This window comes from Myotis myotis, unplaced genomic scaffold (assembly GCF_014108235.1).
Source record: "Myotis myotis isolate mMyoMyo1 unplaced genomic scaffold, mMyoMyo1.p scaffold_m19_p_5, whole genome shotgun sequence".
NCBI lineage: Eukaryota > Metazoa > Chordata > Mammalia > Chiroptera > Vespertilionidae > Myotis > Myotis myotis.
In genome coordinates, this window is record NW_023416357.1 from 111,206,626 (window position 1) to 111,232,805 (window position 26,180).

The 26,180-nt window shown below is 48.0% G+C and overlaps 1 protein-coding gene across 4 annotated transcripts in view; it reads right to left on the minus strand.

Annotated features, from left to right (window-relative positions):
* Positions 1–26,180, minus strand: part of VPS35L (VPS35 endosomal protein sorting factor like) — a 162,662-nt gene that overhangs the window by 124,663 nt on the left and 11,819 nt on the right. For 3 of the 4 annotated variants that reach the window (XM_036310253.1, XM_036310254.1, XM_036310252.1), the window contains exons 2-7: positions 24,791–24,890; positions 12,324–12,488; positions 8,350–8,472; positions 7,259–7,283; positions 5,009–5,085; positions 3,144–3,272 (exon numbers count right to left, since the gene is read on the minus strand). In XM_036310253.1, coding sequence (XP_036166146.1) covers positions 3,144–3,272; positions 5,009–5,085; positions 7,259–7,283; positions 8,350–8,472; positions 12,324–12,488; positions 24,791–24,890 — 619 coding nt within the window. Of the gene's footprint in view, positions 1–3,143; positions 3,273–5,008; positions 5,086–7,258; positions 7,284–8,349; positions 8,473–12,323; positions 12,489–24,790; positions 24,891–26,180 lie in introns of those variants that run through there. The other variant, XM_036310255.1, reaches the window with a different exon arrangement.

The following is a 26,180-nucleotide window of genomic DNA, read 5'->3' on the forward strand; positions in this document are numbered from 1 at the left end:
AGCGAGTCCGGGCAGGAGGGGGTCCTGAAAGCTCTTCTGCTGGCTGCTCAGGAAACAGTGCTGACGCCGCCATGGGAGCCATTGGGGAGGAGGCGGTAACTGCCAATGTGGAGCCGGAGTGGAGGAGGCGGGGAAACAGGAGCAGAGGAGGTGGGGAAGCAGGAGCAGAGGAGGTGGGGAAGCAGGAACGGAGGAGGCAGGGGAGCCAGAGCGGAGGAGGCAGGGGAGCCAGAGTGGAGGAGGCAGGGGAGCCAGAGTGGAGGAGGCAGGGCTGCCTCTGCTCCCGCAGGGGTGGCTGGTGAACTGCAGTTCAGGAGCCTCCAGGAGTGGCAGCACCAGGCCATCCAGTGCTGCATCCAGTCCCTGAGACATGCCCGCCAGTATTGCAATGCCAACTGCCCGCAGCTGTCCTGCCAGAAGATGAGATGGGTTGTGCAGCACACTAAGGGCTGCCAGCACAAGACCAATGGAGGTTGCGGAGTGTGCAAGCAGTTCATGGCCTTTTGCTGCTACCATGCCAAACACTGCCAAGAAAACACATGCCCCATTCCCTATTACTTCAACATGAAGCAGAAGCTCCGCCAGAAGATACAGCACCGCCGGCAGCATGCGTAGCTCATGCGCCAGCGGATGCCACCATCAACACCCACACCGTGCCTCAGCCGAGTCTGCCTTCCCCTCCTTCAGCACCACCCTGGCCCCCAACACTGCATCCCAGCACACCCTGGACACCACAGCCCCCGACTCTGCCCTAGACCTCGCCTGTGAGCATGTCACTAGCCAGCTTCTCCAGTGTGGCTAGAACACAGCCTCCACCAGTTTGCACTGGGAAGCCCACTAACCAGGTGTCAGACCCACCGCACCCCGCCTGGCCCACCTGCAGTAGTGGAGGCGCCCGGCAGATTGCACGTGAGGCACAGCAGCAGCAGCAGCATCTGTACTGGGTGAGCACCAACAACAGTATGGCCCTGAGGTATAGTGACCCCTGAGAGCCAGATGGCCCCCATGCACCTGAATGTGACCCAACCAGGTCAGTGGGCATGTTATTCTGTCTCCTGAGCCCCGGCAGTGGCAGCCGGCACCCATCCCTCAGCAACAGTCAATGTGTGGCATGCCCAGACCCGTGATGTCTATGCAGACCCAAGGTGCAGCCACCTCAGAGCATCTCTCCAGGTACCCTGCAGGACCTGCTGCGGACCCTGAAGTCTCCCGGCTCCCCCAGCAGCAGCACATGCTCAACATCCTCAAGTCAAACCCTCAGCTGATGGCAGCTCTCATCAAATAGCACATGGCCAACTAAGTGGCCAGCCAGCCCGGCCTTCAGCTCTAGCCCAGCCTGCCGAATCTGAACGCCATGCAAGCCAGCGGGTCACAACCTGCTGTCCCTCTGCAGCAGCAAGCAATGGGAGGCCTGAACCCCCAGGGCCAGGCCTTGAACATCATGAACCCAGGGCGCAACCCCAGCATGGTGAGTATGAGCCACAGTACAGAGAGCAACAGCAGCAACAGCAGCAACAACATTGCGGGAGGCATATCTGAGTGTCAATTGTGATGGGGTGTCACCTTCCCGATCGCCGGGTCGCCTCCCGCCCCTGAGGGCTCCCAGACTGTGAGAGGGGGCAGGCCAGGCTGAGGGATCCCCCTGCAGTGCATGAATTTTCATGCACTGGGCCTCTAGTATCTAAATAAAGCTACAAAAAACAAAAACCCTACTGCAGAGCAAATAAGGTGAACTAGTCTCATTTCTCCACACTCTGCAGCTTCAGTGTCTGTATTAAATAAAGAAGGCAGTCTTTAAAGTAGTGGTTCTCAACCTTCTGGCCCTTTAAATACAATTCCTCATGTGACCCAACCATAAAATTATTTTTGTTGCTACTTCATAACTGTAATGTTGCTACTGTTATGAATCGTAATGTAAATATCTGATATGCAGGATGGTCTTAGGCGACCCCTGTGAAAGGGTCATTCGACCGCCAAAGGGGTCGCGACCCACAGGTTGAGAACCGCTGCTTTAAAGTACTGAAAGTAAAACAGTTACGATTAATCAGATGTGGAGGTAATTAAACATGTTCAGTTATTTTCTTTGCAAAGACATCAATCGAATCTCCACATGTGAAGAAGTCACAGTTCTATACCACAATATGCAGCAATGCTGCCAATCAAGATATTTTGAAGAAGGACTTGCTAGTTTAGCTATTTCTCACTTGAGCCCCTCAGTAAACAACCCCGTCACATGCGTCCAGGTGAAAGGATCCTTCTTCACAGGTATTTACTCTGAAAACTAACAACAGTGACTGAAGAGAAGTCGGCTCTACCAGGACTGAGAGTTGGCCTTGGTCGTGAAACTCCCCCCGCCCCCCAAAAAATAGCACCTGCCATAGAAAGTGCCACCTTCATAGACTTCAAGCACCAGTGCAAAGCTTCCTAACCCTCTCTCCAGGGCAACAGGTGAGAAAACAAATGGCACATTGCTGTGACATTTAACAAAAATAGGATCTGTCCTTCTGAACTAAAATGGCTGTTCAGAAATTCTTTAACTTTGCTCTGAAAATCTTAATGCAATACGTTCTTTTACAATGTATTTCTGAGCATGGTCTGCCAAGACAGGATGATCTTAAGGGTCAGGACAGAACTTGCTCTTGTGATCCAAGAGTTGTCACAGATCAACAAATTCATCAACAAATGTAACTCTCCTAACAGCAGAAACATGTTTTCTTTGTCACCTAATTATGCAGACTATGACTCAAAAATGTACATATCAGAGACGTACAATCATTAGTCCCAAAGACACAAAGAAAATCTGGTCAAGGAAACCCAAAAATACAGCTGGTCAATCTTTAGTTTGTACAAATCATCAATGTGCCAGGGGCCGTACAGGGCTAGTGAATGGAGCACTTCAGAGGGCGTTGTTAGTACTGATCTCGGTGACTCCGAACTGTGCAATGCACAACCTGGGGAGCTGCACAGGTGGCTCTGAAATTAGCCAACTCGAAAAACACAGATTCAGAGTAAATACGTGAAAATGGAAAAGAAGAAAAAGGCAGACTCTGAAGGCAGGCCTTGGAAAACCCTAATTATCCACAGAGAAATTTTACATAGGAAATTCTGAAGAAAATTAAAAAAAATATATCACTAGACCTGACCTGGATGACTATTTTTAGAGCCTTCACTTTCTGGTCCGAGGCCCAGGCATCCTTCAGCGACTGGTTAAGCTCCTCTATGCGATTCACATAATCCTGCTGAGTCAAATTCAACAGTTCCTTTTGGGATCCCTGTGGGAAGCAAGAGAGAAAGTGTAAGCACAAAAGGAAAACAGTGTCCGACTTCCAACCCTGTGAACAGCACTGACTGAGCGTCGCTCTCTAATTTTCCTCATAAGCCCCCGTGCATTGATAGTTTTGTCTTATGAATAAACAGGTTCTTTACATTTTCTGCAAAGACGGGCAGAGTGCAGTGACTGAGAGACTAGCCTTGGAGGCCAGTCTGAGGTAGGCTAACTCCCAGCTCAGCCCCTTCCTACCACGTGACTCTGGCTGAGCTGCTCTCCTCCCAGAGCCTCCTCTGCGGCCAGATAACACAGTTCTCAGCGCCCACGGTGTGCCAGGCATGGTGTGCCAGATGCTCAAGATGCAAATGTAAGCAGAAAGACATTATTTCTGCACTAATGGAGTTTAAGGTAGAGGACAAGATGGACATTAATACAAACTGAAATAAATGCTTGGGAGGAAATGACAGCTCACTGAACCTGCAGTGCCCACTATAAGAAGTATGACTGTTCCCTGTGCCACTAAGGACAAGACTGCAGGTCACCGACATGTACGAATTGAGACACGGTCTAATTTCAGGGGCATTCAAAGAAAAGGTTCATCTCAGAATGGAAGATGTATGGTAACAGGAATGCACTCCAGACGGGCAGTCACAGATGGTTTCCTGGAGGAAGCAATGCTTGAGAAGAGTTTAGTACTGAGCAGGCAGGGGGGTGTTAGAGCAGAGAGGACTCTCAGTGGTGTACATGTACTGAGCAGGCTGGGCGGGGGGAGGGGTGATGGGCGGGTGTTAGAGCAGAAAGGGCTCTCAGTGGTATACATGTACTGAGCAGGCCGGGAGGGGGGGGAGGGGGGGTGTTACAGCAGAGAGAGCTCTCAGTGGTGTAGGGGGGACTGCGGCGGGGGGGGGGGGGGGGGGGTGTTAGAGCAGAGAGGGCACCAGGACAGAACAGACCACAGCAAGCATCTGTGCAGAGCAAGGCCACCATGTGGATGCATGAACGGTGTGGAAACTAGCACAGCCCCTGGTAGTGTGTGCTCAGTCATCCTTGTCTATAGATGAAAAGTTCTAAGCTCACAGGGGTCAGGGTCACTCTAGCCCACAGGCTGAGATCAAGAACCACATATTTTTTATATGAATGTCCCCTGGAAACCAGTGAACACTGTTAAAGAAATACACACAGAAGGTTCAGGAAACTGGGACTAATCCCACTGGTCATTTGACTCTGAGATAGGGCCCTCCCTTGCCCTTTTGCAGTAGGAGGAGCCATGTGACTAGTTTGGGCAAATGGGCTGTGAACAGAGGGGCATGTGTCCCTTTTGAGCTGAGGCAGTAAAAAGGGACCCTCTATTCAGCTTGGCTGGAAGCTCTGTTGCAATGGCAGCACCAGGAGATGGTGTCTGGCAACGCACTGGGTGAGTCATGTTTTCTGAGCACATGCAAGCCCGGCAGAGGGCCACGCAGTCCTGCATTACCTCAGAGATGGCTCCGTGGGTGCAAAGTGAGACCTGTTCTAGGTGACCTGGGCTTGCTCAGGCATTGCAGTGAGAACAGACAATTTAGAAGGCCAGCCTGAGCCTGAGCCTGAGCAGCTCCTGGGCCTCTTTCCCGGATCAGTGGTGCCTGAGGAGGAGGAACAATGCACAGCTCGAGAATTAATCAGAGCAACCACCAGAGAGAGCTCCCTGGGCAGAAGAAAGAGAAGACCACATGGCCCTGTGCTCAGCAATGACCTGCTTACCTCCTCAAAGTCATCCAGCTCTTCCAGCCTGGTCCGAACCTTCTCCGACACTGCGAACGCGGCAGGCCCGGCTCTGCCTAAATGACATGGACTCTGTCTCATGGGGGATTTCCTGTCACCAACACCCCCACCGGAGGCATCTTTGACTTTACACGTCAGCGGCAACATCCTTCCCTAATCACGGTCCATCAGAACATTTCTGCCTTAAAGCTACCCCTGGGAGTGGAGGACCAGCATCAAAAAGCACCTACTATGTTCCATCACTTATTCCTAAAGAAAGGCGGTCCAGATAAAGATGCCCAACATCCACCACTGAATTGTTCTCCAAGAACAAGGCCTCTCAGGCTTCACGCGTGTGGGCTCTTGTGCCTTTACACTAACTAAACAACCACCTTGCTATCTGCCGGGAAACGGAAATGCTGGGGCTCCAAAGCCCTCTTGAGGAAACACGACAGTGAAGTCCTTTCCATCGGCAGGGACAGGTGGACAGATTAAGGAAACACTTCAGGCCACGGGCCAGCTGCGGGGCTCAGCGGCCTGTCCAGCTGGCTGTTGCTCTCCAGCACCTCCTATTTCAGAGCCTTTCTCATTCTCACGGGGCATCTGTTCTAGATCGAGGGCCCTTTGCTCCTGCTACCAGACTCCCTTCAAGAGCTAGAGGTTATTCTTCTGAGCTCTGGTGCTCGCTCCGATTTGTCTGAGATCACTGAGAGCATGGTACTATTAGTTCAATACTAACAACTACTAAAGTCAGAAGTTTCTAAATAATTTGCTTTTTTTAAAACCCTTTTCTACTATTTCCTTCATTCTGAAATATACTATATACAGAACTGTGCACACATGTACATTTTAATAGATATTAAACATTTGTAACCACCACTGAGTTCACTCCTTTTCACTGCTCCACTCTGTGAGGACAACACAATTTTCCCTACTCTACTGTCCATGGTGCTTGTTTCCTGTAGGGGCCATTCTGAACTATGCTGCCAGGACTATTGCTGTGCTGTCTCCTGCTCATGTGTGCATGCATTTCCTCCAGGCAGGAATCACTCAGGATGTGTTAGCATTCAGATTCTATTTCCAGGAGATCTGGCAGGGCTACGACTGCATTTCTGATGGGCTCCCAGTCACCTGTGGTCCGAGGACCACACTTCAAAAATGCAGATGTGGGCAGAGTTAGAAAAACGCTCTGTGAAGAGCCAGACATACAATTCTAGGTTTTGTGAGTCGTGCAGTCTCTGTACACTACTCAGCTCTGCCATTATAACATAAAAGCAGTCACAATCTGTAAACCAATTGGCATAGCTGTGTTTCCATAAAACTTCATTTACAAAACCAAACACTGGGCCAGATTTGGCCTGCAAGACGTGCTCTGATTTCTGATATAGGGTACATTCTAGTAGTAGAAATTCTGGGTCAAGGAGTTGGCCCACCTCCCATTTTAATAGGTAATACAGAAGTACTTTACACAGTGGATAACGTCAGAGTCCCTGTGGCTCACATTCTCACCATAGGAGATATCAGAAATCTTTGTTGTTTTTCCAAACTGTTGGATGTGCAATGCTATGATTTACTTCTTTATGGTTTGGGGTCAAAGTTATGTCGATAGCAAAGGTGTTTTACTCTCCTGATTCCCAATGTGCTGTCTCAGCCTGCAGAGAATGGGGGAGAGCTGCAGCTGCCACACTGGCAATTTACACGTAACACAAGGCCAAGAGCACCCACACCCAGAGGAACATCATCTGTCAATCGCTTCAGAATCGCCAGGGGCTTCAAAGAAGAAATCCTGGACCCGCTCCTCAGGATTAGGTCAACAGCACAGTGGGGCCAGCGGCCTGTGTTGTATGAAGCCTCGGAGGACCCTGCGGCACAGCTGGTTTGAGAACCCTGGGCTGGAGCTTCCGACCACACGTCTCAGCAAAGGAAACTGAGACGTGCTGTGTCAGGGACCAGTGGCCAGTGCGTCTGAGTGCGGGCTCCCCTAACCAGAGACTCTGCGTTTTACACGGGAGAGACTACTGCTCTGTAACCCTGAAAGCAAGCAGTGGGCCCATGTCTTACTCCATGTAACTCTTTGGTCTTTTCTTCCATTCATCATCTAAATATGTATTTCAATTCTACTAAGTCTATGCGTAATCTAGGAAATAATAGCTTCAGTTGAATTGGATAACAAACTTTTTTTTTCTTTTGTGAAATTATATTCAAGTTAATGAGAGAATTCCCATCAGAATAATAACAACAAAAACTCACCTTTTTCAGAGCCCATAAACAGATTCTGCAGAGGCAAAAACAAAAAAATTTGTTAATAATTTTTAAATCGTACTAGGTTGTATGACCAAAAAAAACCACACCTGTAAGCTACTTAAATTAGTACTCAAGTAACACTAAGACAATAAGACCCATCATTTTCCAACAAATCCATTTATTTGTTCAAATGAAAATTAGAAATAATTACTAAGAGAATGAAAATATACCTAAGTAAAAACTACTGGCGATTGTAATTTCTATTCAATTCAGGTCTCTCTCGAAGTGAGGAACAAATAGCAAAATTTTGAGGGCATTGGAGTCACGTGACAGCACTTAGCCTACTTAACATCAGGGTCCACAACCTCGGCACTGATGACATCAGGGGCTGAAAAATTTTGTTGTGGGCGCCCTGTGCACTGTGGGATGTTCAGCAGCACCCCTGGTCTCCACCTACTCGATGCCAGTTGCACCCTCACGGTGTGACAACAAAGTCTCCAGACAATGCAGCATGTCTCCAGGGGGTTAATATCCCTCCCAAACGTGAGTCAATGCTCTAAGTTAAATGAATGCACACAGAAAATAAGAAAAAAATTTAACAGTCCGACAGTTCTCCCTGCCATTCTGCTCAACAAGAACATGCCCTGAGAGAAGGAAGAGGACAGCGCCATCCGAGTTGCCTACCAAGGTCTCGCTTTCCTTCCTGCTCACAGCTGGAGTTCTGGTGGGCACAATGTCACATTTCCCAGCTTCCCTTGTATCTGCACACAGCCTGTGGCTATCTTCCAGACAAATTAACTGGATGTGTTGAGAGGGACTCTGGGAAGTCTCTAAATGCGAGAGGGTACATCCTACTTTCCCCTTTCCTCCTTCTTACAACTTGAACAAGAGGTGACACTGAGCCCATAACCTGAGGGATCGGATCCATGTCTGGGTAGATGGTGTCAGATTGAGAAGAACTGCAGGATCCCCAGCTGGTGGCGTAGAATTGCTTGGTGCGGGGAGAAACCCACACACTGAAGTTGGGTGGAGACCCACAACAAAAAGAAATGACTACTCCATCTGAGGGAGACCCTGGGGCCAGTCACGGCACTCACGATAGAGAGCTTCTCCGTGGTCGTGTACCGGGCAAGGATTTCTCCTCGCTTGCTGGTCCAAGGCTCAAAATCCAGTCCTACAATGGAGTTCTGGTCTCTATCACCTTTCTTCCTGGAGCTGTCCTAAGGAAAGACAAAACAGCCTCTTCAATGCCAACATAATTTTATTCTAAAAATTAAAAAGTATAAGCAAACACACTGACTAAGCATGGTTGTATAACTGAAATTTGTTAAGAGAACTTAAATATTGTCATGAAAAAGGGTAAATAGTGAGGTGCTGGATGTGTTAAATAACCTGATGGGGGATCCTTTCACAGTGTATATGCATCAGTCATCACATCGTATACTTTCAATAACTTATAATTTTGTCAATTATACCTTATTGTTTTTTAAAAAGTATAAGAAGGAGCTCAGTGGAGCTCAGTGGTTAGAATGTCAGCCCATGCACCGAAGGCAAGGGCATATACCTGAGTGGCAGGTTCAATCCCTAGCCCCAGTCAGGGCATGTGCAGAAGGCCACCAATCAATGTGTCCCTCTCTCATGGATGTTCCTCTCCCTCTCTCTCTCTCCCCCCCCCTTCCACTCTCTCTAAATATCAATGGAAAAAAAATTTAAAAGGCAGCCAGTACCTCACTGTAAAATAAAATACATCTATCAAAAGGTTTGCTATGATAAAAAGAAAAAAAAAAATTAGGGCAATTCACCAAAAATGACCAATAAACATATCGAAAGATGCTAAAACTCATTAAAAATCAAGAAAGGGCCTTGGCCGGAGTGCTCAGTGGTTAGAGCTTTGGCCTGAGCACCAAAGAGTCTTTGGTTCCAGTCCAGTCCTTGACCTGGTCAGGGCTTGGGCATGGCTTGTGCGGGAGGCAACTGGTGGATGTTTGTCTCTCTTATTTTTTCTCTCTCTCTCCCCCTTCCTCCCACCCTCCCTTCCATTGTCTCTGAAAAGCAATGGAAAACATATCCTCAGGTGAGGATTACCAAAAAATAAAAGAATCAAGAAAAGGCAAACTGAACAAGATAATTTTTCAACTATCAGAATGGCAAAGAGTTAACATGACTAATATTCAGGTCGGCAAGGGTACAAAGAGACAGACACTCTGAAATACTGCTGGTAGGAGTACACACTGGTGAAGCCCTTCTGGGGAACAATTTGGCAATAGCCATCAAACCGTAACTACACATTGCCTTAAGTCAGTAATGAACTTCTAGGAAGCTATACTGCACAACCCCTGCATGCCTGCATGTAGGCACAAAGCGTACACATGTTCAAGGACCAAGGCACCACCATCTGTACCAGTAAACACCAGAAACTGTCTGTGTATGTCAGAGGGGGAATGAAGAAATAAACTGTGTTAAACCCATTCTTTAGAATCTAGACTAATAAAAGAGAAAAATGGTAATTGGCGTACGGCGCTACCCTTTTCATTGGCTAATCAGGGCTATATGCAAATTAACTGCCAACTAAGATGGCAGTTAACTGCCAACAAAGATGGCGGCTAATTTGCATATGTAGGCACAATGCAGGGAGGCGAAAGGAAAAGCAGGAAGAAGCCCCCTGCCACTGACAGTGATCGGAAACCCAGGGGGGAGCTAAGAGCTGGGGGGCAGGGCAAAGGCGGCCTTGGGGCCGCCTTTGCCCTGCCCCCCAGCCATGATCGGAGAATCAGGCGCCTTTGCCGCCCTGGCCAGTGATAGCAGGAAGTAGGGGTGGAGCCAGCGATGGGAGTTGGGCACGGTCGAAGCTGGCAGTCCCGGGAGCTAGGGATCCCTTGCCTGGGCCTAAAGCGGAGCCCGCGATCGTGGGGCCGCTGCCACTGCGGGTCCCCGCTTCCCGGGCCGACGCCTAGGCCAGAGGCGTTAGGCCTGGGCAGGGGCAGAGCCTGCAACCGCGGGGAGCTGGGGGTCCCCTGCCCAGGCCTGACACCTCCGCCAGAGGCCTCAGGCCTGGTCAAGGGGCCGATCCGGTGATTGGTGATCGGAGGGTGATGAGGGTCAACTCCTCTGGCCGAGGCATCAGGCCTGGGTGGGGGGCGGAGCCGGGGATTGGGGGGATATGATGGTCCCCTTGCCCAGGCCTGAAGCCTGGGTCAGAGGCGTCAGGCTTGGGCGGGGGCTGGAGCAAGCGATCAGAGGGAGATGGGGGTCCCCTGCCCAGGCATGATTCCAGGGCCAGAGGCCTCAGGCCTGGGCGGGGGTCAGAGCCAGTGATCGGCGGGAGATGGGGGTCCCCTGTCCAAGCCTGACACCTCTGGTGGAGGCGTCAGGCCTGGGCAAGGGGCCGATCAGGCGATCCGAGGGTGATGGGGGTCTACACCTCTGGCTGAGGCATCAGGCCTGGGCTGGGGGCAGAACCAGTGATGGGGGGAAATGAGGGTCCTCTGCCCAGGCCTGACGCCTCTGTCAGAGGCGTCAGGCCTGGGCAAGGGACCGATCCTGCGATTGGAGGGTGATGGGGGTCAACGCCTGAGGGCTCCCAGTATGTGAGAGGGGGCAGGCTGGGCTGAGGGACACTCCCCCCCACACACACCCAGTGCACGAATTTCGTGCACCGGGCCCCTAGTATAATATAACCATTCAAAATAAGAAGGATGTTCTAGAAGTACTAACATAGAAAGTTCTCCAAGACATCATGTCATGTTAAAACTAATGTATAAATGTAGTACAAACTACGTTTTAAAAAAAGTAAATAAATGTATGAATGCCAGCATAGAATGAAGGCTAAGAGTGTGGACTCTGCAATCAGACTGGCCAGTTGGAATTCCAGCTCAGATGTGACATAGAATCTCTATTCCTCTGCGTGGGCCTCTGTAAGTAGGAATTATAAGACCTCCCTCTTGAGGTGATATGAGACCTAAACTTAGAATGCACTTAGAAAGGCCTGCCATATAGGAAGGTGATACTGTTATTGTTGCTATCCTATATAATAAAGTGGCAATATGCTAATTGACCCTCATTTGGTCATGCCATCACAAGATGGCTGTGCCCACAGCGGAGGCAGGGTTCCCGTAACACAAATGGCTGCGCCCACAGCAGAGGTTCCCATAACGAGCCGTAACAAGTGATCAGCAGGGACCTGAGGCTGTGTGGCGCCGGGCCTGGGCTGGGGGCCTCAGGCTGCGCCCTCCGCCCGGCGGGCCTTGATGGGGGACCTCAGGCCATGCCTCCACCCCAGGCCAGGGGACCTGAGGCTATGCTCCCCACCCGATGGGGCTTGACGGGGGTAGGGCCAGTCAGGTCCGGTTCCCCCCCATGTGGGTGGGGCCAGCCGCACGCGGGTGGGCAGGGACTTGACTCTGGATCCCACGGTGCACCCCAGACTGACAGGAGGAAAATTTTCATATACATTTTACTAATTTTCTTTCATCTCGGACACTTCTATTATAGAGAAAGGACAAATAGCAATATTAAGATATTTTCTCTAATTAATTCCCTTTTAATGTGCATGAATTTCTTGCACCAGACCACTAGTTTATATATAAGTATGATGTATGCAAATGCTCAGATATTACTATCATAAATATCTATGAAACTACAAAGGAAGTTACAGGAGAATATACCTTACACAGATAATACTGATGACCTCCGAGGAGATGAACAGAATGAGGGGAATTGGTTAACAGGATTTCATTTGTAGTGTTTGACTTTTTATATGAAAAACTAATTGAATTAACTACATAACTACACAAGGATAAATTTTCCAAAAAGGATTATAAAAAGAATAAAATGAAAATGAAGAAAGCATTTTAAAATGCTTTAAAAAAGAAAAGAAAATCTTCAGGATCTGCGCCAGCTTCTCACTGTCAGGGCCACCTGCTATACAAGCTGCACTCTGTGCATATCTGAATTCTGTGAATTGTTACAACCAGAAAGCACCCATGTGGTTTAAAAAGAAAACCATGAAAACCTCATCCCTGTACCCACAGGCCCAACCACCAAAAAGACGACCGCCAGCAGGATACAGTACCTTGACAGCTGCTGTGGCCGCGGGGTCAGCACTGGCTGCAAACACAGAGAGGGGATCGGTTCCATCCAGCACACTGCTTAGCGGGTCCACCACGGAGCTGGAGGATGAGGACGTGGAAGAGGTGCTTCCCTTCCGGCTCACCTTCTTAGTCTTGGACTCTGTGACCTGTGGGAACAGTCATGGTGGTGAGATGGAATCTCCTCCAACTCTTCCCCTGAAACACTTGAAAGGGATGTCCCTCCTTCCCACAGCTGACAATGTCTTTGCCTCAGGATCTCTTAGTCTGTGATACACTGAAATGATTCAGAATCCCAGTCACGGAAGGAAAGGGGACCTCCAGGTCAGGAAGGAAGAGGCAGGACCCTTGTGGTTAGAAGGTGGTGATGTAACATTCTTGTAGGGCCTTCAAGTCAGAGTGCAGTCCTTGAACAAGCAACAGCCACATCACCTGGACGCTTATAGAAGATGCAGGATCTCAAGCCCGTCTAAACCTACTGCATGAAAATTTGCATGTTACAGCAAAGGTCGAGGTAGGATGATGACCAGGGCATGCAAGCTCCCAGGGTCACCGCACTCTGGGGACATTGTCCATGGCTCAGCACCGTTATCCCATCATTGCAAAGTAGTGACTGCCAACGCCTTCCTTTCTAGAGAACTTCTCCCAATGCCAGGCCTGGTTTTCAATACAGAGCCATGTTTGTGTTCCACAGGCCCCCATCCCTCCCCAGCTGCAGATGATTGGCCCAGGGAAACCTCTGAGCCAAAAGGATCCAATTAGAGACTCTGCTAAAAAGAGAGAGCAACATCCAGGAGGGCTAGTTAGGCTCCACTCCATTTTATTTTTTAAATCTTTACTGAAAGTATTATGTATGTCCTGTTTTTCCCCCATTGACCTCTTCTACCCACCCCGGTCCCTGCCCTAGCCCTTCACTACCCTACTGTCTGTATCCATGGGTTACACATAGATGCATACAAGTTCTTCGGTTGACCTCTTCCCACCAATCCACCCTCCCCCACCTGCCCTCTGAGGTTCCCCAATCTATTCAATGCTGCTATGTCTCTGGATCTATTTTGTTCATTAGATTCCATATGAGTGAGATCATGTGATACTAGTCTTTCTCTGGCTGACAGATTTAACTTAGCATAATACTCTCCAGGTCCCTCCATGCTGTCTCAAAGGGTAAGAGATCCCTCCTTTTTACTGCTGCATAGTGTAAATGGTGTAAATGTTCACAGCTTTTTATCCACTCATCTAGTGATGGGCATTTGGGCTGTTTCCATATCTTAGCTATTGTAAATTGTGCCGCTATAAACACAGGGGTGCATACATTCTTTCTGAATGGAGTTTCTGATTTCTTGAGATATATTCCCAGAAGTGGTATCACTGGGTCAAATGGCAGTTTCATTTTTAATTTCTTGAGGAAACTCCATACTGGTTTTGACACTGGCTGTACCAGTCAGCATTCCTACCAGCAATGTACTAGCACTAGGGTCCCTTTTCTCTACATCGTCACCAACAGTTATTTGTTAATGACAGTCATTCTGACTGGTGTGATACCTCAGTGTCATTTTGATTTGCATATCTCAGATGATTAGTGACTTTGAGCATTTCTTCATATGCTGGGGTCCAACCCCAGCAGGTCCAGGGGTTCCCAAAGGCGTAGACGGAATCGGCGAAGAAGGAATGACACAGAGACAGCGTTCAGTTGATCAGCAGCCTCGCCAGGATCTCTAGCCAGGATTTCCATCCAAGTTCTGGTCTGGATCTCCAGCGAAGTTCTGGTTAGGATCTCCAGCCAGGTTCTGTGTCCATGTTCTCTTGCTAGGTTCTCCAGCCAGGTTCTGTCCAGGTTCTCCAGCCAGGTTCAGTCACCAGGTTCTAGTCAGGTGACTAGAACCCCAATTTCTGTAGTCAGGTTCAGTCCAGGATCTTTTGCCATGTTCTCTCCCTAGGTTCTGTCTCTAGGTTCTGAGGCCAGTTTCTGTCCAGGATCTTTTGCCATGTTCTCTCCAGCGAAGTTCTTCTGTCTCTAGAGAACGTTCTGTGTAGGTTCTGTGCCTAGGTTCTGTCTCTCTTGGTTCCGTATTCTAAGTTCTGTCTTCTTCTGTATTTATACCAGTTGATTCCAATCCTATCAATCTCTATTCCAAAGGTTAGGGCGTTTCTTATCTCCATTCCAGGGAGTAAAGATTATGTAGCTTAAGCATGATTGTTCGTAGTTAAAGTGATTAATTACCCGCCTGGCACTTAATTAAGAGGTTTTATTCCCTCCCTAACTTCAGGGGAAAATCCCTACCTGGGGAAACAACCTTTCTCAGAGAGGAGACCTTGGTTAAAACACATAGTGCCAAGAAGGTGAGCAAACATATTAAGAACAATATGCCATATATGCCAGGTCCATTGAAACAGCAAGGATGGACCGGCTCCTGGCATTCATATGTCTCTTGACCATCTGTATGTCCACTTTGGAGAAGAATCTCTTTAGTTCCTTTGCCCATTTTAAAATTGCATTGTCTTCCTTTTGTTAAGTTGTGCAAGTTCCATGTATATTTTAAAAGTAACCCCTTATTGGATGCATCATTATCAAACACTAGAGGCCAGTGCACAAAATTCGTTCGGGGGTGGGGGGAACGGTGGGTCTCTCAGCCTGGCCTGCACGCATCCTCTCACAATCCGGGACCCCTCGGGGGATGTCAGACTGCTGGTTTAGGTCCCATCCCGCTAAACCAGCAGTTGGACATTCCTCTCACAATCAGGGACTCCTGGCTCCTAACCACTCGCCTGCCTGCCTGATGGCCCCTAACCATTCTGCCTGCCTGCCTGCCTGATGCCCCTAACCACTCTGCTTACTTGCCTGCCTGATGTCCCTAATTGATTGCCTGCCTGCCTGAGCACCCCTAACCACTTGCCTGCCTGCCTGATTGCCCCTAACCACTTGCTTGCCTGCCTGATTGCCCCTAACCACTTGCTCACCTGCCTGCTTGATCACCCCTAACCACTCACCTGCCTGCCTCATTGCCCCTAACTGCTCACCTGCCTACCTGATCCCCCTTAACCACTCTGCCTGCCTGCCTGATCGCCCAACTGCTCACCTGCCTTCCTGGTCACCCCTAACTGCCTCTGCCTCGGCCCCCGCCACCACAGCTTCATCTGGAAGGACATCTGGAAGATCATTCGGCTGTCTGATCTAATTAGCATATTGTGCTTTTATTATTATAGACTAGAGGCCCAGTGCACGGATTCATACACTGGTGGGGTCCCTCAGCCTGGCCTGTGCCCTCTGGCAATTCGGGACCCCTCAGGAGATGTAGCAGCGTGCAAAACAGCAGGCGGCAGGGGAGGAGCCCTAGTCGGGGCCAGGCACCGCGCTGCTACCTCTCATCCCAGCCCTGCTGCACCTGCTGCCACAGCTGGCTGCTGGGTAGCACTGCTGCAGCGGCTGTAGAGGCTCCTGCCACCACACCTACACTAGCCAGCTGTGAGCCTGGCTTCTGGCTGAGAGGCACTCCTGCTGTGGGAGCACAATGACCACCAGGGGGCAGCTCCTGCGTTGAGCATCTGCCCCCTGATGGTCAGTGTGCGTCATAGCGACTGGTCGACCGATTGGTCAACTGGTTGTAATGGTCGCTTAGGCTTTTATATATATATAGATGTTCTCCCAAGCAGTAGGCTCTCTTGTTATTTTCTTGATGGTTTCGTTGCTGTGCAAAACTTTTACTTTTGATGTAGTCCCATTTGTTTATTTTCTCCTTAGTTTCCTTTGACCTAGGAGATTTATCAGTAAACATACTGCTATGAGAGATGTCTGAGATTTTGCTGCCTATGCTTCTTTCAAGCATTTTGTTTGTTTGTTTCATAACTTACATTGAAGTCCTTTATCCATTTTGAGTTTATTCTTGTGTACGGTGTAAGTTAATGGTATAGTTTCATTTTTTTGCATGTACCTGTCCAGTTTTCCCAAGACCATTTACTTAAGAGACTGTCCTACTCCAGTGTATGCTCTTGTCTCCTTTGTCAAATATTGAGGATATTGGCTTGGGTCAATTTCTGGGTGCTCTGTGCCATTTCATGGGTCTATATGTCTGTTCTTCTACAAGTGCCAGGCAGTTTTGAGCACAGTGACTTTGTATTATAGCTTAACTACAGTCCCAATGCATGAAATTCATGCGAGAGTAGGCCATCCTTCCCCCAGCTACTGGCACCGGCTTCCCTCTGGCACCTGGGACCCGGGATTCCCCCCAGCCACTGGCAGGCACCTGGAACCCAGGCTTCCCTCCGGACTCCAGCAGGCACCCAAGACCAAGGCTTCCCTCTGGCCACCAGAAGGCACCCGGGACCCAGGCTTCCCTCACAGCCCCAGTGTCGTCCAGAAGGTTGTCCAGAAGGATATCCGGAAGGACGTCCAGTCTAATTAGCATATTATGCTTTTATTATTGTAGACTAGAGGCCCGGTGCACAGAATTCATGCACTCGGAGTGGGGGGTCCCTCAGCTGGGCCTGTGCCCTCTTGCAGTCTGGGACCCCTCGGGGGATGACCACCTGCTGGCTTAGGCCCACTCACTGGGGGGATTGAGCCTAAGCTGGCAGTCAGACATCCCTCTGGCAGCCCGGGAGCCCTCGGGGGATGTCCACTTGCCAGCGGTGAGTAGGCCTAAGCTGCAGTCGGACATCCTTAGCACTGCTGAGGAGGCAGAAAAGTCTCCGACCACCACCGCTGTACTGGCATCTGTCAGCCTGGCTTGTGGCTGAGCAGAGCTCCCCCTGTGGGAGCGTACTGACCACCAGGGGGCAGCTCCGGTATTGAGCGTCTGCCCCCTGGTGGTCAGTGTGTGTCACAGTGACCGGTCATTCCCAGTTGTTCTGCTGTTAGGGTCAATTTGAATATTACCCTTTTATTACATAGGATAGAGGCCTGGTGCATGGGTGGGGGCCGGCTGGTTTGCCCTGAAGGGTGTCCCGGATCAGGGTGGGGGTCCCGCTGGGGTGCCTGGACAGCCTCGGTGAGGGACTGATGGCTGTTTTCAGGATGGCCAAGCCCCCCAGCGGGGACCCTCACCACATGAGGGTATGGGCAGCCTGGTTGAGGGGCTGATGGCTGTTTGCAGGCTGATCACAGCCCTTCAGGGTGGGGGTCCCCACTGGGGTGTCTGGCAAGCTGGGTGAGGGGCTGATGGCTGTTTGCAGGCTGGCCACAGCCCTTTCAGGGTGGGGGTCCCCCCTGGGGTGCCTGGACAGCCTGGGTCAGGGGCTGAGGGCCTTTTCAGGTTGGCCACACCCCCTTTGGGGAGGGGGTTCCTGCTGGGGTGCCTGGCCAGCCTGGGTGAGGGGCTGATGGCTGTTTGCAGGCTGGCCACAGCCCCTTCAGTGTGGGGGTCCCCGTTGGGGTGCCTGGCCAGCCTGGGTGACCGGTTGATGGCTGTTTGCAGGCTGGCCACAGCCCCTTCAAGGGGGGGGGGGGGGGTCCCCACTGGGGTGCCTGGCCAGCCTGGGTGAGGGCGCTGAGGGCCGTTTTCAGTCTGGCCACACCCCCTTCAGGTTTGGGGTCCTGCTGGGGTGCCTGGCCAGTTTGGGTGAGGGGCTGATGGCTGTTTGCAGGCTGGCCACAGCCCCCACCCACCCAAGCTCCCAGGGGAAGCTGGCTGGAAGCAGGTATCTGGGATTTATTTTTCTTCTATAATTGAAACTTTGTTGCCTTAAGTGGAGGCCACACCTGGCCAGGGCAGGCGGGAAGCTTGGCTTCCTCCATCACCAGGGCAACCTACCCTCCTGCTTGCTCCAGCTCCGTGGCTGCCGGCCACCATCTTGGTTGGGTTAATTTGTATATAGTCGCTCTGATTGGCTGGTGGGTGTGGGTTGGGGTGTAGCGGAGGTGCGGTCAATTTGCATGTTTCACTTTTATTAGATATTTGGTATTGAGATCCGTCCCACTTTGTTCTTCTTTATCAGGATTGCTGTGGCTATTCGGTGTCTTTTTTTCATTCCATATACATTTTTGGAGTTTCTTCTAGGTCTGTGAAATATTCCATTGGTATTTTAATAGGAATTGCATTGAATCTATAAATTGCTTTGGGTAGTATGGACATTTTAATGATGTTGAATCCATAAACACAGTATATTCTTCCACTTGTTTATATCTCCCTCTCTCTTTTTTCAATGTCTTGTAGTTTTCCAAGTACAAATTTTTTACCTTCTTGGTTAAGTTTATTCCTAAGCATCTTAATTTTATTGTTGCAATAGTAAATGAGATTTTTTTTTAAGTTTCTCTTTCTGTGAGTTCATTATTGGTGTATAAAAATGCCATAGATTCTGGGTGTTAATGTTCTACAGTGCTACATTGCCAAATTCATTTATTAAATCTACAGTTTTTACGGTGGAGTCTTTAGGGCGTTCTATGTACAATACCATGTCATCTGCAAATAATGAGAGTTTGACTTCCTCTTTTCCAATTGGATGGCTTTTACTTTTTCTTCTTGTTTGATCACTATAGCTAGGACTTCTAGTACTATGCTGAATTACAGAGGTGAAAGTGAGCATCCATGTCTTGTTCCTGTTCTCAGGGAAAATGCTTTTAGTTGTTGCCCACTGAGTATGACGTAGGCCAGTGATGGCGAACCTTTTGAGCTCGGCGTGTCAGCATTTTGAAAAACCCTAACTGAACTCTGGTGCCGTGCCACATATAGAAATTCTTTGATATTTACAATTGTAGTAAAACCAAGATTTATGTTTTTGATATTTATTTTATACTAGAGGCCCGGTGCACAAAAATTTGTGCACTCGGGGGTGGGGGGGTCCCTCAGCCCGGCCTGTGCCCTCTAGCAGTCTGGGACCCCTCGGAAGATAACGACCTGCTGGCTTAGGCCTGCTGCCTGGTGGCAGAGGGCAGGCCCAATCCCTAGGTGCAGTCCCTGGTCGGGCTCAGAGCAGGGCCGATTGGGGAGTTGGGGCGCCGCCCCGTCATGCAGAGAGCAGGGCGGATCAGGAAGTTGCGATGCCACCCTCAGCCACGATCAGGGTAGGGCCGATTGGGGGGTTGGGGCACCGCCCCCTGTCACACTCAAGGCAGGGTCGATGGGGAGGTTGCGGCACCACCCCGTCACGCACAGAGCAGGCCAATCATGGGGTTGGGGAGCTCCCGCCTGTCACGCACAGAGCAGGGTCAACCGGGGTTGGGGAGCTCCCCGCTGTCACGCACAGAGCAGGGTCGATCAGGGGTTGGGGAGCTCCCCCCTGTCACGCACAGAGCAGGGCCCATCAGGGGGTTGAGGAGCTCCCTCCCGTCACTCACAGAGTAGGGCCGATAGGGGAGTTGCGGCACCGTCCCCTGTCACACACAGAGCAGGGCGGATCAGGGGGTTGGGGTGCCGCCACTGTCACACCTAGGGCAGGGCTGATGGGGAGGTTATGGCTCTACCCCTTCACAGAGCAGGGCCCGTGGGGTGGGGGTGGGGGGTTGGGGCGCTGCACCCTGTCACACACAGAGCCGCAGGGCGATCAGGAGGTTGGGGCGCTGCCCCCTATCAGGCACAGATCAGGGCCGATCAGGGGGTTGGGGCACCTTCCCCTGTCAGGAACAGAGCAGGGCCGATAGAGAGGTTGTGGCCCCGCCCCCTGTCACACACAGAGCCGCAGGGCGATCAGGGGGTTTGGGCGCTGCCCCATCATGCTGATCCCGGTGCCAGGAGGCCTCACGGCTCTGCTGATCCCAGTGCTGGGAGGCATATTACCCTTTTACTATATAGGATAGAGGCCTGGTGCATGGGTGGGGGCCGGCTGGTTTGCCCTGAAGGGTGTCCTGGATCAGGGTGGGGGTCCCCACTGGGGTGCCTGGCCAGCCTGGGTGAGGGGATGATGGCTGTTTGCAGCTGGTCACACACCCTTCAGTGTGGGGGTCCCCACTGGAGTGCCTGGCCAGTCTGGGTGAGGGGCTGAGGGCAGTTTTCAGGCTGGGACTGAAGCTCCCAACTGCTCCTTTTATTCTTTTTCTTTTTTATTCTGGGCCAGCTTTAGCTCTGAGGCTCCAGCTCTTAGGCCTCCGCTCCTGAAAGCAGGTATCTGGTTTGTTTCGATTCTACAATCGAAACTCTGTATCAACTCCAGATCTGAGATCCCGGGCTCGCTGAAAGCAGGTTTCTGGGGTTTTGTTTAGCTTCTATATTCATTACAATGTTTCTTAAACTGCAGCCTCAGAGGCCGGCAAAGCAGGCGGGGAACATTGGTTTCCTCCGTCACTGAAGCAAGCAAGCCTCATGTTAGTTTCAAGCTGCCTGGCTGCCGGCCGCCATCTTGGCTGGCAGTTAATTTGCATATCTCGCTGATTAGCCAATGGGAAGGGTAGCGGTCGTACGCCAATTACCATGTTTCTCTTTTATTAGATAAGGATATTTAAATGCCATTTAACAAAGGAAAATCAACCAAAAAAATGAGTTCGCGTGTCACCTCTGACACGTGTCATAGGTTCGCCATCACTGATGTAGGCGGTAGTTTGTCACATATGGCTTTTATTATGTTGAGGTATGATCCCTCTACTCCCACTTTGCTGAGAGTTTTTATCAAGAAAGGGTGTTGAGCCCTAGCCAGTTTGGCTGTGGATAGAGCATCAACCTGCAGACTGAAGGGTCCCACGTTTGATTCCGGCCAAGAGCACATGCCTGGGTTGTGGGCTAGATCCCCAGTAGGGGGCGTGCAGGAGGCAGCCAATCAGTGATTTCCTCTCATCATTGATGTTTTTATCTCTCTCCTCCCTTCCTCTCTGAAATCAATCAATAAATATATTTTTTTAAAAAAGGGTGTCGAATTTTGTCGAATGCATTTTCTGCATCAATCAATATGATCATGTGATTTTTGTATTGCAATCTGTTTATGTGATGTACAACATTTATTGACTTGAGAATATTGTACCAGCCTTACATCCCCAAGTGGAATAAATCCCACTTGGTCATGGTATACGATCTTTTAATGTATTGTGGGATCTGATTTGATATTTTGTTGAGGATTTTGGCATCTATGTTCATCAGGGATATTGGCCTGTAATTCTCTTTCTTTATAGTGTCTTTATCTAGTTTTGGAATTAGGATAATGCTGGCCTCACAGAAAGAGCTTGGAAGTGTCCCTCTTAATTTTTTTAATAGTTTGAGGAGGATCAGTGTTAGTTCTTCTAACTAACCAACTGGACCAGGGCTCTTGTTTCCTGGAAGTTTTTTCATTACTGCTTCAATTTCATCAGTAGTTATCGTCCTATTCAGGTTTTCTGATTCTTCCTGAGTTTGGGAAGATTATATTTTTCCGGACATCCATTTCATCCAGATTATCCAGTTTGTTGGAATATAGTCATTCATAGAATTTTCTTACAATCCTTTGTATTTCTGTGTTGTCAATTGTTACTCTTCCTCTTTCATTTCTGATTTTATTTTGGTCCTCTCTTTGTTTTTTGATCAGTCTGGCTAAAGGTTTATCAATCTTGTTTATCTTTTCAAAGAACTAGTTCTTGGTTTTATTGATCTTTTGTATTGTTTCTTTGGTCTCTATGTCATTTTTTTCCACTCTGATCTTTATTATTTCTTTCCTTCTACTTACTCTTGGCTTTTCTTATTGTTCTCTTTCTAATTCTTTAAGTGTTAGTGATAGACAACTTACTACAAGTTTTTCTTGTTTTTTTTTTTTCTTTTAGGTAGGTCTGTAGTGCTATGAAGTTCCCTTTTGAGGACTGTTTTTATTGTGTCCCAGAGGTTTTGGATTGTTGTGTGTTCATTTTCATTTGTTTTCAGGATGTTTTTAATTTCTTCTTTCATCACTTTGGTAACCCATTCATTGTTTAATAACATGCTATTTAACCTCCATATGTTTGGTTTTATTGTAGTTGATTTCTAGTTTTATGCCTTTATCATCTGAGTAGATGCTTGATAGGATTTCAATCTTCTTGAACTTGTAGAAACTTAGCTTGAGTCCTAACATGTGGTCTATCTTTGAAAATGTCCCATGTACACTTGAGAAGAATGTATATTCTGTATCTTTGGGGTGAAATGTTCTGAAAATGTCAATTCCAACTGATCTAGTGTGTCTTTTAGGATCACTATTTCCTTGTTGATTTTTTTGTCTAGATGATCTTTCCAGTAATGTCAGTAAGGTGTTAACAGTCCCCTACTATGATTGTATTGCTGTCAATCTCTCCCCTAAAATCCTCCAGAAGTTTTTATTATATATTTGGATACCCCTGTATTGGTACATATATCTTTACCAGAGTTATAGCCTCTTGTTGTATCAATCCATTTAGTATTATGAAGTGGCGCTCCTTATCTCGTTATGGCCTTCACTTTGAAGTCTATTTTGTCAGATATGAGTATTGCTACTACCCCAGCTTTTTTTTTTTCATTTCCATTTGCCTGGAAAATTTTTCTCCATCCCTTCACTTTCAGTCTGTGTGAGTCCTTTTTTCTAAGGTGGGTCTCTTGTAGACAGGATATATATGGGTCATGTTTTCTTATCCATTCAGCTACCCTATATCTTTTGATAGGAGAACTTAAGCCATTTACATTTAAGGTTATTATTGATAGGTACTTATTTACTGCCATTTTTATTCTTTATTTTAAATATATTTTTATTGATTTCAGAGAGGGAGAGAAAGATAGAAACATCAATGATGAGAGAGAATCAGTGATCAGCAACCTCCTGCATGCCCACAACTGGGGATGGAGCCCAAAACCCGGGCATGTGCCCTTGATCAGACTTGAACCTGGGACCCTACAGTCTGCAGGCCGATGCTCTTTCCACTGAACCAAACCAACTAGGGTTGCCATTCTTATTCTTTATACCTATGTTCTTCCCTTTCTATTTCTTCTTTTTACAGCAGTCCCTTTAGCATTTCTTGCATTGCTGGCTTGGTAGTACTAACTACTCTTTTAGCCTCCTCTTTTTTTGTGTGACACTCTTTATTTCACCTTGATTTTTTTAAATATATTTTTATTGATTTCAGAGAGGAAGGGAGAAGGGGAGAGAGATAGAAACATCAATGATAAGGAATAATCACTGACTGGCTGCCTCCTGCACCCCTCCCCCCCACTAGGGATTGAGCCCACAATCGAGGCATGTACCCTTGACTGGAATTGAACCAGAACGCTTCAATCCGCAGGCTGACGCTCTTCCCACTGAGCCAAACTGGCGAGGTATCACCTTTGATATTGAATGACAGCCTTGCTGAATGGAGTTGTCATGGGGTCAGTCCCTTGGTTTTCATTTTGTTATATACTTCATTACATTCCCTTCAGGCCTGAAGTGTTCCTATTGAGAATTCAACTGACAGGCTAATAGGAGCTCCCTTGTAGGTAACTTTCTGTCTCTCTCTTGCAGCCCTTACGATTCTTTCTTTGTCTTTAATTTTTGCCATTTTAATCAATGTGTGCCTAATTGTGGGTCCTTTGAGTTCATCTTGGCTGAGACTCTCTGTGTTTCCTGGACTTGAGTGACTTTTTCCTTTGCCAAGTTAGGGAAAATTTTCTGCCATTATTTCTCCAAACAGGTTCTCTATTCCTTGCTTCGATTCTTCTCCTTCTGGCAACCCCATTTACCATCGCAACAAAAAATTAAGATACTTAGGAATAAACTTAACCAAAAAGGTAAAAGACTTGCACTTGGAAAACTACAGGACATTGAAAAAAAAGATAGAGGAAGATATGAAAAAGTGTAAGAATATACCATGTTCATAGATTGGTAGAATCAATGTCATTAAAAAGTCTATACTACCGAAGGCAATCTATAGATTCAATGTAATCCCTATTAAAATACCAATGGCATATTTCACAGAACAAACACTCCAAAAATTTATATGGAATTAAAAAAGACCCTGAATAGCATCAACAATGTTGAGAAAGAAGAAGAAAGTTGGAGGAATCACAATACCAGATATCAAGTTATACTACAAAGCCACCATAATCAAAACAGCTGGTACTGGCACAAGAATAGGCATATAGATAATGTAACAAAACAGAGACTCCAGAAATAAGTCAGTCAGAGAAAGACAAGTATCACATGATCTCACTCATATGTGGACTCTAACGAACAAAATAAACTAAAGAACAAAATGGATCCAGAGACACAGAAGCATGGAAAGACTGGTGAATCTCAGAGGCAAGGTGGAGGTGAAAGAACTTATATGTGTAAATGCATAACCCATGGACACAGACAATAGTGTGGTGAAGGCCTAGGGAAGGCAGTGGGAGCGGGCTAGAAGGAGTCAAGGGGGGAGGGGGCAGGGGGAAGGGGACATATTTAATAATTTCAACAATAAAGACTTAATTTTTTTTTAAAAATGATGGTGGGTGAGGTCACCACAAAAAAAATGGGCAGGGAACAAACTGATTGATATAAACATGCAAAAGAAGCTACTGCTGTCAAGACAGAAAAGACCCAGGAATACTGCCTGTAATTTTATGGAACAGGGATAACATTTATGGAGGCCTTTGACAAAACTTACAGTTATAGGTTTCAGTGGGTGATAGTCTCCAAACTCCAATGGCACAGTCTCCAGCCGGCATGTTGCAAATTCAGCCTTATAGTTCCTATTCCTGGAGTGCCTGGTAAACAGCAAAACCCAGAAGCCAATTAGGTGATGGAAATATCTATTACAAAAATTTGTTGTTGCGCCTTTCTCAATGATGAGGTAGTTTATAGAAGATCAAGCAGAAATGCTAAATGAAAAAATTTTTTAATCAGTTTGAAGGTAAAGGAACTACCAAGGCATATAAGACTTGCCAGGCCAGACACCAAGATAAGTTCACCGAGGGGAAGCCAGCTTCTGCAGGGCACTTGTTTATTCTTGATATGGACGAGAGGCTGGAACCAGGCAGAGAGATCATCTAGGGTTTGGGGCTATGGAGAGAGCCAGGGCTTGAAGGAAGAGCTTCTGAAAAGAAGGAAGTCCAGAGAATAAAGAAATCCTGGCTTCTCCACAAAGTATTTGCCAGTTAAGTTATGTAGAGCAAAAAAGAGAAGCCAAGCAGAAAGTAGATGAAAGCAGAGCTTTCATCAGTCTTGTGAGGGCTTAACTAGTTGAGATAACAATATAAGGGGAGAGAGTATCTACACTGACGTAGGAAGAGAACAAAGGCAGGAAGCCCATATAAGAGTGTAGAAGACATAGAGCAGGGGTGGGCAAACTTTTTGACTCAAGGGCCACAATGGGTTCTTAAACTGAACCGGAGGGCCGGAACAAAAGCATGGATGGAGTGTTTGTGTGAACTAATATAAATTCAAAGTAAACATCATTACATAAAGGGTACGGTCTTTTTTTTTTTTTAGTTTTATTCATTTCAAACGGGCCGGATCCGGCCCACGGGCCATAGTTTGCCCACAGCTGACATAGAAACATGAGGAAAAGGTTTCTAACACAAAAACAATTGGAACCCAAAGAGAAAGAGAGAATAGGCAGAAGCAGTTTTTAAAAGAGACGAGGCTGACATTTTTCTCAAACTAAAGAAAGACATTAAACTACAGATTCAAGAAATGCCTGGTCCACAAGTGAGCCTCAAAAACAAAACAAAAAACAACCATACTTATGATCTTCATAGTAAGAGAAAGGACTTCTTAAAAGAAACAAAAATACATTCTTTTTGAAGGACAATCCTATCCTATCTACACTAATAAAAGAGAAACATGGTAATTGGCGTACGACCGCTACCCTTCCCATTGGCTAATCAGGGCAATATGCAAATTAACTGTCAGCCAAGATGGCGACCGGCAGCCAGGCAGCTTGAAACTAACATGAGGCTTGCTTGCTTCAGTGACGGAGGACTCCAACGTTCCCCGCCAGCCGCTGCAGGCCTCTAAGCCTGCAGTTTCAAACATTGTAACAAATATAGACACTA